At 56.3% G+C, this 20,326-nt stretch overlaps 2 protein-coding genes across 2 annotated transcripts; one reads left to right on the top strand and one right to left on the bottom strand.

The window, feature by feature from the left end:
- The first annotated feature begins 229 nt into the window (after window positions 1-229).
- On the top strand, window positions 230-2,170 carry HAGHL (hydroxyacylglutathione hydrolase like). The gene is given in 9 exon segments (XM_036279762.1): window positions 230-346; window positions 530-727; window positions 1,284-1,317; window positions 1,320-1,349; window positions 1,415-1,529; window positions 1,577-1,686; window positions 1,741-1,844; window positions 2,097-2,112; window positions 2,115-2,170. Coding segments are annotated over 9 exon segments (780 nt in total).
- A 1,046-nt stretch (window positions 2,171-3,216) lies between these two features.
- Window positions 3,217-12,999, bottom strand: CIAO3 (cytosolic iron-sulfur assembly component 3). The gene is made up of 11 exons (XM_036280632.1): window positions 12,918-12,999; window positions 11,652-11,747; window positions 9,502-9,645; window positions 7,873-8,005; window positions 7,165-7,299; window positions 6,760-6,878; window positions 6,419-6,548; window positions 5,427-5,499; window positions 4,932-5,069; window positions 4,255-4,412; window positions 3,217-4,120 (listed from the first exon to the last, which is right to left on the bottom strand). The coding sequence occupies exons 1-11, from the start codon at window positions 12,981-12,983 to the stop codon at window positions 3,882-3,884; spliced, it is 1,431 nt and encodes a 476-aa protein (XP_036136525.1). The 5' UTR covers window positions 12,984-12,999; the 3' UTR covers window positions 3,217-3,881.
- Window positions 13,000-20,326: the final 7,327 nt, after the last annotated feature.

Raw genomic sequence — 20,326 nt, 5'->3', positions numbered from 1 at the left:
CCAGTGCGGGGTTTGGGTCCCCGCCGCGCGCAGGTTCCGGGTCGGGCGGGGTGGGGGCCGCCAATGGCCGCGCTCCGCCCAGGTCCCGTGAGCGGCGCCCGAAAACTGCCTCTGTCAGGAGCCCTTCAAGCCATCCGCACAGCCGGCTGACGCCGCCTGTGCGGGTAAGAAGGCGGCCAGGGAAGGGGCTCTCGGACACCGGGTCCGAGGCGGCGGCAGGGAGCCGGGAATGCAGGCAGGTCTCGATGGGGCGGGGCCTGTCGAAGAAGGCGAGGCCTACGAGGGCCGCGGCTTCGGCTGGGGGCGGAGCCGGGAGTGGCCAAGAAAACTAGAGGAGGGGCGTGGCGCAAGGGGGCGGAGCCTTAGCAAGGGGCTGGTGTCCCCGCGGGCGGTCAGCTGGATCCTGGAGCGAGGGATTCCACTTAGGTCCTCCGGGTAGTCCCTGGAGCAGGGAGAGGGTCTTCTTTTCTGGCCCCCAGTGTGTGTGTGTAGCTGACCCCTCCCGCGCACAGCTCTGCCTCGGGTCCAGAGAGCGAAGCCCCACACTGAGGAAGAAGCTCTGAAGGCGGAAGGCTGGGGACCTGTTTCAGAGGAGGCACAGGGTGGCGAAGCTGAAACCCAGGAGGTCAAGGTCATCCCTGTGCTTGAGGACAACTACATACATGATCTAGTCATCGAGGAGCACATGTGGAAGGCTGTGGCCATGGATGTGCCCAAGAGGCAGGGGGTGAAAGTGGGATATGGGCTCAAGTATCTTTTCTTTTCTTTATTGCTTTTAGAGAGAGAGGAAGGGAGAGGGAGAGAGAGATAGAAACATCGATGAGAGAGAACATCAACTGGCCGCCTCCTGCATGCCCCCACTGGGGATTGAGCCCACAACCTGGGCATGTGCCCTGACCAGGAACGGAGCCAGTGACCTCCTAGTGCATGGGTGGATGCTCAACCACTAAGCCACACCGGCTGGGTGGGCTCAAATATCTGCCAATCCCCCTTCAGTCTCCTGACCACCCTGGTTGGAGCAGATCCTTCCTCTGCTCCCTAATCTCTGGTGGTTCGGCATTTAGGGTTCCTTAATTGTATCTTGGGTCTCCCCTAGGGTTAGGACCACCTCTGCCTCTTTTCCCTTCTTCTGGTGCCTGTTCCATACACTCTGGGAGCTCAATAATTGCTGGATCTCCCCCACCCCCTGACCTCTAATGGCCTTCCTAGGGTGCTGTGCATGCCAGACCTGGAGGGGGGTACTCCTGGAGCATTTGCAACTCCTTAACTCCAGTCCCTTTCAGCTGCTGGAGATCATGGGCAAGGAGAGGTTATCACTGACACAGTACTGACCACTCACCACCACTGGTGAGTGCAGTTGGGGCCAGCTGAGGCTCAGGGGGGCATTGGCTGCGCCCCTGTGATCTGGCTCCCACCCATCTACAGGGACCACATGCCGGGCTGACTTATCTGTGGCCCCAGCTGGAGGTACTGGGTGACAAGGAGCACATCTGCACGCTGACCCACAGACTGATACATGGCAAGGAGCTTCTGGTGTGTGTCTGTGCTGCCCACTTCACCCAGCTGCTCCTCTGCGGCAATTTGGGGCCATCCACATGTGCTATCTAGAGGCCTAGCTGACCTCCAGCCACATGAACTACTTCCTGCGAGAAGACGAGTGTTCCAATCCATCTGCCATGTACTCCAGTAGTTGCCCTGCTCCCACCATCTGCACCTTCTCTGTCCCACTTTCCTCTCAAGGGAACTTGCTGTCTGTGGCTGGCTGCAGTTGGCACCTAGAGAGTATGGCTCAGCAGATGTACCAGAGTCTGGTAGAGACCCTGGGCACCCTGCCCCCTGAGATAGTGAATGACCTGCCCGCCCCCCCCCCCCCCCCCAGAGTACAGCCTCCCTGCACAATCCATAGGCTGTGCACCTACCTTGTTCCAGGGGTGTGGAATTAATGCTTGCCAGCCAGGACAGGGTAAGTGTGGGTGGTGAGGGGGTGCATAGGAGGGTGCTGGGGCCTGGGGAGGGTCCTGGCTAGGCCAGTCAGAGTGAGTGCCTCCCCCTATATGCCCGTGGCAGTTTTATGTACAAGTGCCTCCTTTCTCCAGGTGTTCTGTGGACACGAGCCACACGGGGCAACCTCGAGTTTATGGAGCTCTGCAATGTCCATGTGAGCATGTGAGGGCTGGAGGGTGGGGGGAGGACTGGAATCCAGGGGCAGCCAGCCATGAGTGGCCCAAGGTGACCAGATCTGGCTTAGCTGGCTGGCTGAGGCTCCCATTGGTGAGGGGAGGGATTGGTGGCCTTGGACAAAGAATGGGGCAGCCTGTAGGACTGGCCCACGAGTGGCTGCCCTCGAAAGGTCCAGGCTGGGGCCAGACTGGGTAGGGCAGCTCCTCTTCTCTGGGCCCCAGACAGGGGCTGAGCAGAGCCAAATTGCCTGGGGCTCTCAGGCCATGACAAGGGCCAGTGGTTATTCCAGAAGAGGCATGGGGATGACATGCCCACAATGCCAGTCACTCTGGGGCAGGAACTCCTCTATACCCCCTTCCTGAAGGTGGTGTGGGGCCTGTGTCCTGGGCCTCCCTGTGGGGCAGGCTAGGAGCATATGGCAAGGCCTGAGCCATTATGTCTCCGGAGGTCCTGTGCTCTCCCCAGGGGCTGCACTTCAGAGCACGCTGACTCGGCCAGCCCACTGTTCGTGGGGCCTCCCTGGCAATCATTTGGACATGGAGGGGGTGTCCAGGGATTGGCTGTTATTGGGCTAACTGGCACTAGGGAGAAGCTGCTCATTAAGCATCTTCTGCCAGCACCTGCCCAGCAGTTCCCCGTCAAGCCCCCATGGTGCCCGTTCCTGCAGAGGACCCTGTGTGCAAGCTGTCGGGAAAGGTCCTGGCGAGGCCCGGGAGGTGCGGGAGTTTTGACGGGCGGGTGGCTGAGCCACTGCAGCCTCAGTCCGAGGCCCTCCTGGTGCTGCAGTGGGGCTCCTGGGCACACCTTGACCCGAGTGAGTCCCACACAGACCTGCTATGGAGTCAGGCTGCATGTCCCAGCCCCACCCAACTGGCTGCCCAGCCTCAGAGAGTGGGCACTCTGGTACTTCCTGGTAGTGGACGTGCGGGCCCCTCTCCGGGGCGCACTTGAACCTGAAAGTTTGGGACACAGTCTAGCAGGGTGCACAAAGCTTTTGAACTTGAAAGGCCTTTTTGCAATGAAGGCCTTAGAAGCTGTTTTCAGAGGGAAGTCCCTTTATTACAGGTGGAGCTCAGAGGGATGGGCCTGACAGGCAGAGCCCAGTGTGTTCTCTCCCTCCCTCCCCCCACCCAGTGGTGGAGAACACAGGCTCTCAGACCCTGAAGACCGCTGCTTCATCAAAACAAACACTTGGTTCCAGCTGGAACTGCCAGGTGGAGTGGGCACTGCTTCCCCTGCATGGGCTGGCATGGGCTGGGTGCCCCTTTCCTGCCAGTGTCCTTTGTTGCCAAGTGCAATAGGGTTCCCCATGCTGGGCTGTAGGCTTGACCAGCCTGGCAAGTCTAGCCCATCCTTACCCCAGCTTCAGGAGTAACTCCAGAAATGGGGGAGAGGAACCCCATTTTTGCTTTTCCTTAAACTCCTCATGGGACAGGCTGAAACCCTCACACACGAGTCACCACAACCAGGAAGAGCAAGGGCACCGCCCATGGACACGGGCCTGTGGAGAGGTTCCAGTGCCCTATGGGAACTGGCCGCACTGGGGAGTCCAGGTGAGTGCAGGCTGGAAGTCACCTTTACTGGCTGTGGGTCCTGAGTTCCATTTCCACGTGGGTTCCAGTACATCCTCGCAGCTTACCCAGGATTTGGGGGCAAGCCCTGGGGTCCTGAGTGCCTGGCACTGGCTGTGGAGAGCCCTCTTACCACCTGATGCTGAGGCCAGAGCTGGCCTTCTCCACTGCGTGATAGCTGGTGTGCAAGAGGCCGCCGGCCCGCTCCGAGCCCTCACCATGCAGCCACTGCCCATACAGCTCCCGGACCCCAGGCACACTCTCTGGCGCCTCCGTCTTGACCATGCTGTACAGCCTCTCAACATGCTGGAGAAGCTCCTTGCCAGGCATCTCGGGGGCCTTGAGCTGGCCTCCACCATTCAAGCAACCTGTGGCAGAACAGGCTGGGTGAGGGCATGGTCATGGGGAGGAGGTTTGCATGCCAGGGGTCAGGGCCCATCCCACAGCACTGGTCCCAGAAAAGGCCCCAACACCATGTGTGCAGTGGGCCTCCTGTGAATACCTGCGGGGCAGGCCATGACCTCCACATAATGGTACGGGCAGCGCCCTCGCTTGAGCTTCTGCACCAGGTTCTGGATGTTGCGGAAGCCATAGGCTGCAGCAAAGTGCAGCAGGACACGGCCCTCACTCTCCAGTGTCACCTCCTGGAAATCCTTGTTCCTGGGGGCAGAGACCACCATGCTCATCTCCACCCACAAAGATGAAGTTGTCAACCTCACCAGCTCCTGGTGGAGGACAGTGAGGGAGAGGGAGGGCAGAAAGCTTAATTCCACGAGTCAGCAGGTGATCCCACCCCCAGCTTCGGCTTCCTGGTCTGTAGAATGGGAACCCTGCTTACCAAGCATGGCTGTGTGGCGCGGTGAGGTCACACACAAAGCCCACCCTCCTTCTGTGGGATGGGATGTTCCAATGGGACATCCAGTGCCAGGCATACCACCCTGCCACCACTAGCTCTCGGGGCTCTGGACTGCTGTGGTGTGGGCAGGAGACACTGACCTCTAGAACAGGAAGACCAAGGCCCAGAGAGCTCTGGCCCACTCAAGGGAGCCAGACAGGAGGACCAGCTCCTGTCCAGTGGCCCAGGGATCTGCACCAAACCCAGCTCAGTTTCCCACCAAGCCCACCTCAGCAAGGGGACCCAGGGCGGAGGCTGCCCCAACTGCAGCCCTTCCCACTAACCTCAGGGGTCTGTAGGTGACCTCATCCACATGGATTCCAAAGAGCTCTTGGGCTGCATGCCGGAACACATGCTCCAGGTAGCCCCCTGAACCCCCACCTCGATGGCTGGTGGGCTCCTGAGCAGACACGCTGCTGTACCTGGGGAGGAGGGTAAGGCCTCAGGTGGCAGCACAGACCCTTGGGGGCTTTGTTGGTGTGTCAGGGGGTGGGAGAGAACTGTCCCCCTCCATTGTGTCATCTGTATCTGTTAAGCTCAGATATGTATCAATTGGAGTCATTTCTGATGATGACCACCTCTGTGAACAACAACACAGACCTCAGGGCAGGCATAGAACCAACCAGAAGGAAGCTGAGGCGGGAAGAGGTAGGGAGGGGGGACACTGCCCATCACCATGTGCTTCTGCTGCCTGCCAGGACACCTGCAACCCCCAATGTCGAGAGTGCCCAACCCCAGATGTATATTCATCTCTCCTACTGTGGCAGGTAGTGACTTACACACTGTCCAAGGGGGCTGGCTCCAGTTCTGACAGTGAAACCCCTTCTTCTTCCAGCAACTTGAAAACTTCTCCTACAGTGAAACAACAGCACAGATGCTTATCAGTTGGGATTTCAGTAAAAGCAAAGTCAAAGAACACCCACATCATCTGCATCCCGAGCAACCTGTCATTTGTCAGTTGAGGCCTGGATGTCCACCCCTGGCTTGTGGATGGAGGACAAACCTGGCCACAGAGGTGAAGAGGAGTCCACTTCTGAAGACCCTCGGGAGCTTTGCCCTGGGACTGCACCCACCCTCACAGTGACTTGGTGGGGCTCAGAACACCTGTTCCCAGGTGCTCCCCCAGCAGTGTGCCTGTCACATCTGGGCACATGTTTATGCATGGAGACCTTCCCATGACTGTTCAAGTTCTCCAGCATTTATTTTTCTGTTTTTTTAAGCATTTGGAGACTCAGTGAGGCTGTTCAATTCAGAAAGGGGATACCAATGCCTGGCCAGTGTGCCTCAGTGGTTGAGCATCGACCCATGCACCAAGAGGTCACCGGTTCAATTCCTGGTCACGGCACATGCCCAGGTTGTGGGCCAAATCCCCAGTGAGGGGCATGCAGGAGGCAGCCAATCGATCTTTCATCGATGTTTCTCTCTCTCTCTCTCCCTCTCCCTTCCTCTCTCTCTCAAATCAATAAAGAAAAAAAAAGGGGGATACCAATGTGAGCCAGAAGGGCTGATAAAACTCTCCACCCATCTCCTCGTTCAGACTATTTTAGAGCTAACACTGGTGGTGCTGGGAGACCATCTGCTTCGGGTCCCTGAGACAAGACAGCTGCAAACATTGACCAGGCTGAGGAAGGGCCCCTGCCTCATGCTAGGCTCTCTGGGGATGGCACCTCCAGCCAGAGCCTGTGGGCAGGATCCGGGCAATGGCAGTCTGTGCTCCGGGCTTGGGAACCACACCCAGAAGTGCAGGGGCTCACAGTGGCAGGACCCACACCTGTTGTGATGACACAATCCACGTCTCGCGTCTGATGTTCCTGGCTAAAAAAGTCAGGTCTGGATGCTTCCAGCTTTTTGTCATAGCAGGGCATCACTGTCACATGGTAGATCTTGTCGGGGGTCACATGCTGCACAGAGAGACACGGAAACGTGGAGTCACTGCCTGACCCCAGCAGTAAAGGGTTCTGTTAGGGTGAAACAGGGTGACATCAAAGGCATGGCCTGAAATAGCCAGGGAGTGACCACGAGTCTGTGAATGGATACTTCGACACTGCAGGTCTTGGTTCATCTTTCAAGAAAATGACACAGAATCATTCACAGCTGGAATGTCCCTGTTACCTGCTGCTGGGCAAAGAAGTCCTTGACCAGGGAGCCCATGACCTGCTGTGGGGACCTGGCGGTGCTGATATAGGGGATGATGGCATTCCCGTGGGTCTTCTCGGCATAGCAGATCCAGCCTGAGGCCAACATGGAACAAACGGGTGGCTCATAAGTCACCTCTCACTGTTGGCTATGACATGACATTCTGGGGGTGGACAAACTTGTATAAGGAATCCCATCCCATTAAGGAACATCCCCACTCGATTTCTAGCATCCATGTGATTACTGTCTTGGGGAACTGAAGTAACTACACGTGACTCTTAGAGCAGCTCTTTCTGCCAAAGAGGCTGTTCTGGGCTGACAGAACCCTCTTGTCTGCCCCTCCAGCATTCCCACTCCCCACGTGTCACAGCGGGAGCATACCTGGGCAGACAGAAGTCAGCACGGGCAAGGCCTGCTTGGAGTTGGCCTGTTCTCGGAATCGCCGCACAAACTCTCGCTGGCTCTCCAGGAGACTGAAGTTCCTCGAGAAGGCGGTATCAAACACATAGTGCACTCCTGGAAGGCGAGCACCCCGAGCCCCATGAAGGATGGCCACAGCGTGAGCTGCTGCTGACCATGCTGCCAGGAGCAGGGGGTGTGCCTTCCACAGCGGCTGGAGGAAGCACACAGTTCTAGTGCCACAGGACACACTAGTGCTGTGGACAGCCTGTGCTGCTGTCCGGGAAGCTTGCGTGTGACAACTGGCTTCCTTCATCTGCACTTAGCATCTGCCTAGGACATCGGTCTGCACTGGGCTCACCCCACATCCTCCCAGCTCCCGGCATACAAAGAGGTCAGCCATTCGGTCTGAGCCAGACCCAGCACAGACCTGGGAATGTGTCTTGATAATAATTCAGAAACAATACAAAGAGTGGGTGAATTTCAGACCTAGGAGAGTGCAAAGTCAGGACCCACATGGTTTTCTCTCAAATGGCACTGCTTCCAAACATCAAGCAAAAACTTTGAGTCAAGCTCACAACAGAGTTTCTGACATGTTTAAGTTCAGTGATTTGGAGACGTGAAAAGCAACCCCCCACCCCATGCCTCCATGTTCCAAACTGTAGCGCTCACTCAAGGTTCCTCGCCTACCTAGTTTTTTAAAGAATGCAGTTAACTTCTTGGCAGTGTCTGTTGGAGTCAACTGAAATCTTGCAGCCAGCGATGCACTGGACTGGGGTGAGACTGAAATGACAACCAGCCTCTGCTGACCAGGCGCTGCTGTCTGCAAAGCAAAGGATACACTACTCACTTTGTGAATTTTATACAGACTTCCAGTGGGCCAGAGCTGGAAGAGCAGCCCTAGCTCCATCAGGGCATGTCATTCTTATGTACACAGAACCAAAGTTTAGGTCCCAACACTTCAGTCAAAATAGTGACAAGTAGCCTGGACAGTGTGGCTCAGTGGTTGAGCATCGATCCATGCACCAAGATATCACAGGTTCAATTCCTGGTCAGGGCATATATGCCCAGGTTGTGGGCCCGATCCCTAGTGGGGGGCATGCAGGAGGCGGCCAATCGATATTCTCTCTTATTTATTTATTTATTTTTAATCATCCTCACCCGAGGACATTTTTCCATTTTTTGTTCAGATAGAGCGTGAGGGAGAGAGAGAGAGAGAAACATCGAAGCGAAAGGGACACATCAAGTGGTCGCCACCCGCACAACCAACCAGGGCCGGGGACAAACTGCAACCGAGGTACGTGCCCTTAGCGGGAACTGAACCCGGGTCCCTCCGGACCGCAGGCCGACGCTCCAACCGCTGAGCCAAACTGGCCAGGGCGATATTCTCTCTTATTGATGTTTATATCTCTCCCTCCCTTTCCCCTCCTTTTTTGTTTTATCCTTATCCGAGGACATTTTTGCATTTATCCTCAGATAGAGTGGGAGGGAGAGAAGGAGGAAGAGAGAGAGAGAAACATCGATGCGAGAGAGACACATCAAGTAGCTGCCACCCATACGACCCCAATGGGGCAGGGGACAACTGCAACCGAGGTACATGCCCTTAGCAGGAACCGAACCCGGGACTCTGGTTCGCAGGCCAACACTCTAACCGCTGAGCCAAACAGGCCAGGGCTCCCTTCCTTTCTCTTTAAAATCAATAAAGGAGGGAGGTAGATGGGTGGATGAGATAAACCACAGAACTTATATGCATGTATGTGTAACCAACGGACACAGACAATGCTGGGGGGGATGGATCGGGAAGAGGGTGTCAATGGGGGAAAAAGGAGAACCATCTGTAACAAAAATGAATTAATTAATAAAAAATGAAAGTAAAAACACAACAAAAAGATAAAAATGAATAAAGGAAAAAAAAACACTGACAAGTAATTCTCTGAGACCCCCACTAATTAGATTAAAATGCAGGGGTCATGCCCAGCCAGTGTGGCTCAGTGGTTGAGCGTCGACCCATGCACCAAGAGCTCACTGGTTTGGTTCCCAGTCGGGGCACATGCTCAGGTTGTGGGCCTGATCCCCAGTAGGGGGCATGCAGGATGTGACCGATTGATGTTCTCTCTCACTGATGTTTCTCTCTCTCCCTCTCTCTTCCTCTCTCTCTAAAAATCAATAAAGAAAACAAAAATGAAAAAAAATTCAGGGGTCGCTGGAGACACGGGACAAACAGCACCAGGAGAGGAGCTGCCCTCGACAGCACTGAGTGAAGGATGCTGGGACTGATGCTGGGTTACTGCGGAGTCTCAGAGACTGCCCACCATTTACCTTATTAGCATCTAGGATCTTCCGCAGCTCCTCATGGCTCTGCTGAGTGATGAGCACGGTCTCTGCTGAGGTGACACAGCCACTGCACGCCAGGCAGTCATCCAGTGAGATTTTGGCCTTCTCTAGCTTCCGCGTCCCTCCATCCTGGAAGCACAACAACCTGATAAGCAAAGGGCCCCTTCACATGAGGAGACAGCTCTGACGATAATGGGGCCTACAGGAAACTTGATTCTTTTGCTCACAACACTGACAACCAGCATGGTACTTGGCTGGCTTTATGTGCCACTAAAATTTTTAAGGTAATTTATTACAGGAGTACTTATACACATTCTAGATTTAAATAGCACCATCAAATTCTGACTTGGGTACAAACTCAGCTGGAGGCTTGCCACTCTCCACAGAGGTCCCGGAGGGATTGCTGGTCCCCAGGCTGCACTCATGGGATCGTGAGGACAGGAAAATGCCAAAGGCCAGGCTCTGAAAGGGGAAGAGAAAGGCAAGGGAGAGGAGAAAGGAAGGACAGAGGGCAGAGGGAGGAAATCGTGGTCTGTGTCTGTGGGCTGTACCCGCCCAGCGCCAGCACTCGGAGTCAAGGAGAGACACAGTGGACAGCAAGTCAGACTCGGCCAAGCAGACACAGAACCTGGTGTTCGAGTAGAGCCTCCAAGTGGAAACTCAGTGACTTTTCTTAGATGCAGATGACCCCAGCTGTGCCCCTTTACTCCTTCTGCAAAAGCAGGTCTGAACCAAGGCCAGGTGAACTAAAGAGTCTGAGAATATGATCAGAGGGCTGAGGAGACTGGAACTCCCAGCTAAGCTCACTAGGCCTGCACTTTGCACAAAGCCATAATTTGAGCTAAACATGTATTTTAGAGTCAGATCCGCCTAAGGGCCTGGAATGCAGTGCTGTACCAAGCAAGAGGCTGATGAGTGTCCCAGCTTCCCTCCAAGTCAAGCACTGTTGCTCTGGACAGTAAGGCACACTGGTACCCACACCTCAATTGGGTTCCTTCAATTCATGGGACCCCTCCTGAGGTGTCTATTTCCTAAAATGGACCAAATCCCCCGTGCTGCGACAGCTTGGGTGGGAGCCCTGATATGCTGCTGGTTCACCCTCCTGTACCAAGTGGATAGCCAGCTTCCCCCCTGTAAAGGCTTGATCCACTGTCCATCCCCACCAGGAGTCACTCTAGGGCTCCTCCCCCTGCTCAGAAGGGGTTCCTGGGCTGGGTGCACTTGGTGCCTACAGTCCATGGGATGGCACAGATGTTCTTTTTTTTTATCCTCACCCGAGGACATTTTTGCATTTATCTTCAGATAGAGAGGGAGGGAGAAAGGGGGGAAGAGAGAGAGACACACATCGACGTGAGAGAGACACATCGAGTGGTTGCCACCCACATGACCCCAACCAGGGCGGGGACAAACTGCAACTTATGTATGTGCCCTTAGTGGGAACTGAACTCGGGACTCTCCGGTCCGCAGGCCGATGCTCTAACTGCTGAGCCAAACTGGCCAGGGCACAAAATGTTCTTTTAAAAAAATATATGTTTTTATTGATTTCAGAGAGAGGAAGGGAGGGGGAGGGGGAGAGAGAGATAGAAACATCGATGAGAGCAAAACATTGATCAGCTGCCTCTTGCACACCCCCTACTGGGGATCGTGCACACAACCCAGGCATGTGCCTTGATGGGAATCCAAACTGCAACCTTCTGGGATGGGATGATGCTCAGCTGAGCCACATTGGTTGGGCACTATGGTCTTGAGAGTCCAAATGGCAGATAGGAGGGGTGAATTTTAACACAATTAGATAAGAAATATGTCATTGCTAATTATATAGGGAGTAGGTTATTCACTAAGAATGAGGGGTCTGAATTGGAAAATCTTATTCAATTAGAACTCAGAGACAGAGACGGACAGAGGGGAAGACGAGAACTACCACCTCTGCATAAAGAGCCCCTTCTGCAGAGCAAATCAAACTCCATGTTCAGCTGTCCCTGGCTACTCTCGTCCCTGATCTTTTAGTCTCCCTGACAGACAGCGAATTTGAACCATGACAAAGGACTGGCAGATGTGAAAGGTCGCATGGCCACTGTACTCGTGACTGGATGGAATGGTGAAATGAGTTTCAGATCACCTGAACTAGAACATACCTGATTGACTTGGAAGTAACTCCCGTCATCTTCAATGTGGATCTTGGCCACGCCACTTCCCAGCCTCTTATCTACCTTCATGGGCTTGATGCAGTCCTATACCAAGAAGAGACCCCAAACCAGGCCTGAGTGAGCAGAGGCTCCTGAAGAAGAGGGGTGGGCTGCTCACGCGCTGGGCACATGTTCTAACACCTGTTGGCACTGAGGGTCACTCTGCAGGTCGCAGTCAATGAAGGCTGTTGCTAAGTGGGCTTGTACACTAACCTGCCAGCAGACACCACCAACTTTGACCTTTATTTCTTCTCAGTGTCTCCAGAGAGCCAGTGGCCAGTGTTATACTGGCTACTGAGAGGAAGCCTAGGAGTTGGCAGGAATGCTTTGCCTAGACGTCACGTCCCTGCCTAGTGTCCTAGAAAAATGTTCATTTCTCTACTCACCTTCCTGTCTGCCTCATTATCACTGGGAGAACCTCATTGGCCATGGCCTTCCTTAACATGACCAGTCCCAGAAAGACTGGGCAGGAGGCCTGTCTGAGCCCATCCCTGCCCTTCCCCTCCTCCTGGGACTATATGGCCCTCCCAGCCCTGGGCGTGCACAGCTGGTGGCAATTGAGAGGTGGGTACATCAGATAGGGGAGACATCCTCTTTGAAGTGTAGTGCCTGTCTTCTTTGGAGGCAAGCTCTGTCCTCCAGGAGGGCAACGCCAGTGACCACACACCCTGACATTTACTGGGCAGTCACGTGCGAGATTCCTGCGGACCAGCTACCCTGCTCTGGCAACTGGGGTGGGATGTTTCACCTGTTTACACAGAAGAAACTGTGGCTCAGAGAAGCTTGGCGGGGTCTTCCCAACCCCAATCCTGAGCCCGCCACTCCCCAGCTGGGTGACTGGCGGCAACTGCCTGGCACCCTCCAGCTTCCGTACCGTATACCCATCTTGAATGCGGTGGGGACACCGCATTCCCCTAACCCAGTCGCCCTGAGGGCAACATGATAACTGGCTCCTACTTGTCTCATTGGGCTGTGCGGGTCGGCAAGCTCGGGATCCCAAATTCGCGGACTTGGCCTAGGACTAGAAACCCGGTGGGATACCCGCTCCCTGGCTTCGGTTTCCCAGTCGGTAGGAAGCTGGCCAGAATGCCGGAGGCCCCGGAGGCGCGGGCCCGGGTTCCTGGGTCCCGATCCCGTTTCTCAGGGGGAGAAACTGAAACGGCAGGAGGCTACTATCTCCCTGCGCACGGCCGTGGCTCACCGGGGTCGACCCACCTGAGACGGCCCGATGAAGTCATCCAGGTCCGTCAGCTGTAGCGCCCCGCTGAAGGGCGACGCCATGGCGGCCACACTACCGCCAGGCACTGCACGCAGGGGTCGCCAAACGGCGCGAAGTGACGGGGTGGTTCCGCCGCGCTGCCGGAAAGCGCCCCGCGCGGCGCATGCGCGTCTGGCTCATGGTAGGGTGCCTGGAGGACATGCGCCCCCTGCTGGCGGACCCAGTCCCACGGAGGAACCAACTTCCCACCCTGCGCCTTCCCTGCCTACCCCGCACCGGCTGAGGGGCCGCCTGGACACGAATGATATCTTCACTCACCCGGTGCTCACCTGCCGGCCAGGTGTGCGGCCCCGAGATTCCCGCCTTGCTTATTCGGCCAAGCCTTGCTTCAGCTGTGCCTGCCCTCACATATTACTCCTGACACAAGGGCGCCGGTTACTGAAAATGAACGTGACGGCGATAGGGAGCGGCCCCTCACAACCTGGGCTCAGTGCAGAGCCTTGGGTTCTGGGAGGGGGCCCACTGAGCTCCTCGGACGGCCTCCACACTCTCTTCTCACCCGAGGACATTTTTTTTCCATTTTTTGTTCAGATAGAGTGGGGGGGAGAGAGAGGGAGAGAGAGAGAGAAACATCGACAAAGGGACACATCGAGTGGCTGCCTCCTGCATGACCCAACCAGGGCCGGGGACAAACTGCAACCGAGGTACGTGCCCCCAGCGGGAACCGAACCCGGGTCTCTCCGGACCGCAGGTCGACTCTCTGACCGCTGAGCAAAACCGGCCAGGGCCCCACACTCTTCTGTTATTTTGGAGACCCGCCTGAGAAAACTCCATTTCCTTGTAAGATTTTAAAACCCGAAACAAGATTGCTGCTGTCTGACTCAATTCTTGAACCACTTATTAAACGTGTCAAGTACAGTACACATTTAATTACCACTTTTTGTTAGGGTTCTTCAGAAAACTCCAGTGGTCAAGTCTGGCCTGTCCCTGGGCCCCAGCTGGGCCCAGCCTGGTAGGTGCCCTGAGAAAGTAATGGTGGTAATCTTGAATTTCCCAGGGGCCAGCCCGGCCTGGGCGCCTGCTTATTTTGGGATTCTTGCCCTGATGTCGACACAACCTGGTGACTCCTGCACCTGCCTATGGGTTTACTTCATGGTCCAGTGACTCAAGACCACCCACTGGTGTGACCTCTAAGCCCTGCAGTCTCACCTTTTGGCTCCCAGGAGAGGACATTTCTGGGCAGCTGCCCCAGATAGGCTTCCAGGCCACACCCGTCTCCCCGTCTTGGCTATACCCGAGCAAGGTCTGAGATGTGAGGCCTGAAATCTGAACAGTCCCACTGATTATTATAACTAGTGGGACACAAGATAAGCTTAGTTTCACCGAAATGCCCCAGAGTAGGTTTGCAAAAAATCTGTGGCTGTAACAAGTGCTATTGGGATTGGGGGCAGGATAATGATCAGTTAGGCTGGTGTAATGGAGAGGATTTATAGTGGAGGGGGCTTTGGCTTTGGCTAGAGGGCAAAGGATGCTCTCCACTTGGGGACAGGGGGGACAATTCCCCCAGCGTTGGAGGGGAGGAGTTTGACACATAGATATGCAGGATAGGTCTGTCTTTGTGGGAAAATTGTATAAAATGTGAACTGATATCTCCGTAAAACTATTTAAAGAATGCGGGCCCTGGCCGGTTTGGCTCAGCGGTTAGAGCTTTGGCCTTGGGTTCCCGCTAAGGGCACGTACCTCCGTTGCAGTTTGTCCCTGGCCCTGGTTGGTTGTGCGGGTGGCAGCCACTCGATGTGTCCCTTTCACGTCGATGTTTCTCTCTTTCTCTTCCTCTCTTTCCCTCCCACTCTGTCTGAACAAAAAATGGGAAAATGTCCTCGGGTGAGGATAAAAAAAAAAAAAGAATGCGGGCTCAGTTGGTTGGAGTGTTGTCCTGTACACCAAAAAGGTGTTGGGTTCAATTCCGGGTCAGGGCACACGCATAGGTTTTGGGTTTGAATCCCAGGAGTGCCTATGTGACTGGATCCCTAGAGACCCTCAGGCTCCAGTGCCAGCATTATGCCTCACCTCTGGTGTGCTTGCTCTCATATTTTGCAAATTGTTTCATCATCATCATTAGCAAGTATTTACCATGCGCTTCCCATGTGCCATAGCAGAGTGTGCACACGCGCGGGGGTTACTCAAGGGCCAGCTGAGGACGTGTGGAGGGCCACGGCTTCTGTGGCCAGGTCGACTGGCTGGCTGGCTTGTGCGGCTGCTGTGACGCCGTAACTGTGAGCACCCATTTATCTGAGCTCGGTCAGGTGCAGAGCTCGGCCTCTGCTCTGGATGTGCCCACGGGTTTGCCCAAAGCCAACCAGCTGACCACTGGGTGGGAGCAAGTGTGGTTTCCACCAAGCATGTAGAGCTGCCTGTCCCCTTCTGCCGGTTGGTGTCAGTTTCACCCTCCAAGGGATTGACCCTGTGTTAGTGTCCCGGAGCTGCTGTAACAAAGGACCACAAACTGGGGCGGTGGCGAGGGTGTATAAAACAACAGAAATTTATTCTCTCAGTTCTGGAGGTCAGAAGTCTGAAATCAAGGTGTGGGCAGATGTGTGCCCCCTCCAGAGGCGCTAGGGAAGGATCCTTCTGTGTGTCTAGCCTCTGGAGTTTCCAAGTGGTGGTGGCCTCAGGGCAGTATCAGTCTTGTCTCTGCCTTCATGGTCACACAGCTCCTGTGTGTCTTCTCCTATCTCTCTTTTTTTTTTTATCCTCACCCGAGGACATTTTTTCATTTTTTGTACAGGTAGAGTGGGAAGGAGAGAGTGGAACAGAGAGGGAGAGAGAAACATTGATGTGAAAGGGACACATCGAGTGGCTGCCACCCACACGACCAACCAGGGCCGGGGACAAACTGCAACCGAGGTACGCGCCCTTAGCGGGAACCGAATCCGGGTCTCTCTGGACCACAGGTCGACGCTCTAAACACTGACCAAACTGGCCAGGGCTTCTCCTATCTCTTATAGGATATTGTCATTGGATTTGGGGCCCACCCTAATTCAGAATGACCTCATCTAGAGATTTCTAACTTAATTGCATCTACAAAAACTAATTTTCCAAACATGTCCCTTCGATAGCTCAGCTGATAGAGCAGAGGACTGTAGTTGATCTCCAAATAAGTTCCCATTCATAGGTTCTGATTGGACATATCATTTGAGGGACCACCATTCAGCCCACCACAGCCACATGTCTAGGTTTTTATGGGATCCTCAGGGGCTGGAGGACAGCTACATAATGGGATGCATCTCACCAGGTTGTAGCCCACCTCCCCCACGGGCTGGGCTGGCCCTCAGGGGGCTGGTGGGATGGAGGGAACACAGCCCAGGCCATGCCTACAGGCTGCAAGTCCCGTGGGCTGTGTGCAGGGCCTGGGCTGGGATAGCAGGTGTCTTTCCGGGGCAGCTATCCTGTGTAAAATGATCCAGGGTGGAACAAGTAAAAGGTATTTTTCCTTTTCCAAAATAAATGTAAATTTTTCCTAAACATGGGATTTCAAAACATTGACTGCATTCGCCACTGTTACTGTGTTGTTGGTCAAGGCCCAAAAGAAATTGGACAGAAGTTGGGTTTGCTCCTCCCTGTTCTGCATGGCTGAGCTGTGGGAGGAGGAACGTGTATCTGGGGTGAGGCCCCAGGCCCCACCAAGATGGCCCCCGTCAGGCACAGGTTGGGGAAGAGCTGCCAGAGACCATGGGGGAGGGTCTTCCTTCTGCTACCCCCAGCTCGGCAGGATCAGCTGCTGAGAGCTGCCCATATTAAGTTTGGGGGCCCAGGAACTGCCAGATGGGAGGAGTGGGGAGGGGGCTGGCCCCATGAGCTGCTGCCTGTGTGGACACAGTCGGGTGGAACAGAGGACAGGGCCGACCTCCTACTCAACCTGGTGGTTCTTCATACACACCCCATGCTTTCTGTAAACCAGGGGCTGTTTAGCTCTGTTTAGCTTGTTAGTGTGGGTGGCCAACTGGGGATCTCCAGGACGATTTGATTTGACCCCGAGTCTGAGCCACCACCAACCCCCGCAGCCGCCCCCCCCCCCCCTGGTTTGCATCCCAGACACATTGTTTTATTTGGGGAATTACTGAGGGCAATGAGCACATCATTAGCAACATAATCAACACGCAGCACCTTCCCACCGGGGCTGCCACATCTTGTCAACAGGTGTGATCCGACACCAGCCCTGGGAGGCCTGGCACAGAGCGCAATTAGCAGCTAATGAGGGGGCTCGCCCTGGGAGTCAGTGGTCCTCCCTCTGCTCCTACCCAGGCAGGGCTGCAGGAAGCAGCAGAAAGAGCAGGCCATGGAGAGGGCCTCAGCATGCAGTGGGATGTTGAAGATCTCTGGGAGAACAGGTGCACGGCACACCTGTCCCCAGGCATGTGAGTTTGGCCCTGCCCTGGCCCCTGAAGGCCCAAGCAGGAGAACAGAGACCATAACTGTGGGGACAGTGGACCACGCAGTACCAGTGGGCAGAAGCCTCCTTCTTTGCCTAACCATGTCCCACAGCAATTCCGCCCTCTGTCGATGGGCCGCCTGCTTTCTCGGGAGAGCGGGTGCAAGGCTGGTCAGGGCTGCGCCCCCGTCACAAATCAGCAGGTTTGTGCAAGGCGACTCTCTCCAGGGGACTTGCTCAACCCGCCTGTCTGGGGTAAGTGGCAGCAGGGTCACTGTTTTGGGGCATCCCCCAGCCCACCGTGTTAGAACAGCATGGTCTCGGCTGCCCTGTTACAGCGTCGGGCGCGGCGCGCCAGCGGTTCCCGAGGTGCCTCTGCACTCACACTTTGTGCTCAGCCCCTCAGTCATCAAGGGGCCTCTGGGTTCTGAGGGAGCATGTGCTTTGTGGCAGAGTCATGGGTGGCTGGGTGTGGCGGGGGTCCCCATGGGAACCACTTAGTCACCGGCAGCCTGGCTGGTTTTCTCTGTGTGGTATTTTTACTGCTCTGTGAAGGTCATGACTGGCCTGCTGCCAGTGGGGTCACCCTGGAAATTGTGCATTTAGACCCCCAGCAGCCCAGCCTTGGGAGCTCCCAGCTTGTGAGATCACAGCAGCTGGGAGCAGTAGGCCGGGGGCCCTGTCACTGCAGAAGAGGAAGTCTTTCTCGCGGGGGCTCTGGGAACTCCAGAGGAGGGAGACGACTGCCGTGGCGTGGGCAGGGCACAGGGACCGCTGCGTGCCCAGGGTGGTGTCCTCCCCCTGCTCTGGCCCTGAATCGCTGAGGTCCTGGCTCTCTCTCCATCTCTGGTCCCTGTTTTCCTTCTGTGGTGATCTGGGGTCACCTCCTGACATGGGCAGTCCTCACACAGCTCCTGGGTCAGCCCCTGCACTCCAGCCCTGAGCTCCTCGGGGACCTTGGCACCGCACGGGGCAGTGTGTTTGTGAGTGCACGTGGGGCAGGCCAGGGGGCAGGGACACCGGGGAAACAGTCATCTTCCGATGACCACTAGGGCCAGCCCTGGCGAAGGCTGGTTCATGCACTTTCTGAAGGTGTCCTGGAGCTAAATCAGGTTATCATAGGCAGCAAGGGGGCTTAAGAAGGGCCAGCCATGTTGGGGTTAGCAGTGCCAGGTGGGGTACAGGCCAAGCCTGGGGGCAGGGTGGGAGGGGGTGAGTGAGCTGCTGCAGGTGTCCTGGCTGAAGTGGCCTCAGACCACCCAAGACGCCTGCCACGCTGAGGCCAGGGGCCAGTCCCGAGGACCACCAGGGGAGCTCCATGGACAGCTAGTCTGGGACCTGGCCGTGTACAGCTCCCTGAGGCTATGGGGAAGGCAGCTGGCTGGGCTGGCAGGAACCTATCCAAGACCGGGACCTGGGGCAGATACGGGCCTAGGGCAGGTTGGCTGTACCCCAACCTGGCACCTGGTGTCTTCCCAGTCGTCAGTGAGCCACCTGTCCTACTCCAACGCACTTACTCCCGCCGAGTTTCCCCTCCCCTCACTGTCCCCTCCTTTAGCTGTCCCCTCCCTTGGCTCACACAACTGAGCCTTAAGTTCTAGTGCAGCAGATGGCTGGTTGGTGCAGACACTTTTCCCCAGGGGCTCATCTAGCCACAGTGGGGAGTTTGTGCCACCAGGCACATGGACATGGGTGAGCGTGCAGGTCCTTGGGGGACCCTTCTCAGCCCATGTGGTTCAGATCTGTGGTGGGAGACAGCCCCCAAACCTAGGCCCTGGAGCAGGGCCTTTGGGGTTTAACCCTGACTCCTGATTCCATCCAGGACTGCCCCTGAGCCCTGCACCCTGCTGCCCCCAGTGACTGTCCCAGGACTCCAGACTGCTTGGGGGCGGGGGTGGATCAGAGGCTTAGGGGGCCTACTCACGTGCTCTCACCCCTAGATGCCTTGCAGGTCAGGAAATTTCTGCAGCCCCTCACTTTTGGGCCTGGGCATTTGGGTGGGTCATTGCACAGTTCCTCCCAGACCCAGCGCCAGGGTCACCCACCCCTTGCTCCTACAGCTGATGGAAGGTGTCACAGACATCCACTGGGATCTGGGCCGGGGCGACACTGTTCACAGCCAGCAGGAAGGGCCAGGTGCTAGCCGGGAACTGGCGCTCCATGTCCTGGCTGCGCTGCCCGGAGGCAGGTCCAGGTGAGGAAGGGGTCCAGCCGCAGGCGGCGGGGCAGCACTGGGAGCTGGGCTTGTGGACAGGGGTCAGCTGGGCAAATGGCAGCCCTCCCTCCCTGCACCCAGCAACTTGGGACAGACACTCATGTGCGTCAGCATGTCTGAGAAGCTGGCCAGGGCACTGAGGAGTGTCTGAGAGGGCAGCCCCTCCTGGGCCAGCTCACTGGGTGCACAGCCCGTGTGGCCAGCTGGGACGGGGTCAGCCAGAGAGCTGTCAGCCCCAGGACTGTGCCCCTTCCCGGACATTGCCGTGCCATTTTTGGGGTGACCCGGGCCCTGGATCCAGCTGTGCACAAGCCTCCTCTTCCCCATTGAGAAGGCACTGAAGCCTGCATCCAGGACCATCAGTGTGGGGGGTGGTTGGGTGAGGGTCCAGGAGCCCAGAGGCCACCCCAGCACCAGAGGTTCAGTGGCAACTCTCACAGGCTCCCCTCGGCCTCACAGCCCAGGCCTCGGGCAACAGCGGGAGCAGGCTGGCATTCAGGCTGGATGGCGCTTCTGCCCAGCCTGTTTCCACCTCGGGTCCTGGCCCACAACCCCCACTCTGGGACCTGGCCTATGGATGAAGCAGTCCCAGATCTGCACAGCCCCACACCTGTAAGGGGGATGCACGTGGTCTCCAGCTGGGAGCAGTTAGTGAGCAAGGCAGGGGTCATGGAGGCCAGGAAGAGGGTCAGTGGCCCTCAGAATCACCTCCTGAGGTCTTTGGTGGCCATGGAGAGGCAGAAGCTGACATAAGGCAG

Source organism: Molossus molossus, unplaced genomic scaffold (assembly GCF_014108415.1).
Source record: "Molossus molossus isolate mMolMol1 unplaced genomic scaffold, mMolMol1.p scaffold_m16_p_3, whole genome shotgun sequence".
NCBI classification, from domain to species: Eukaryota; Metazoa; Chordata; class Mammalia; order Chiroptera; family Molossidae; genus Molossus; species Molossus molossus.
The sequence above is the reverse complement of the archived record's forward strand: the minus strand, read 5'-3'. Positions and strand labels throughout refer to the sequence as shown.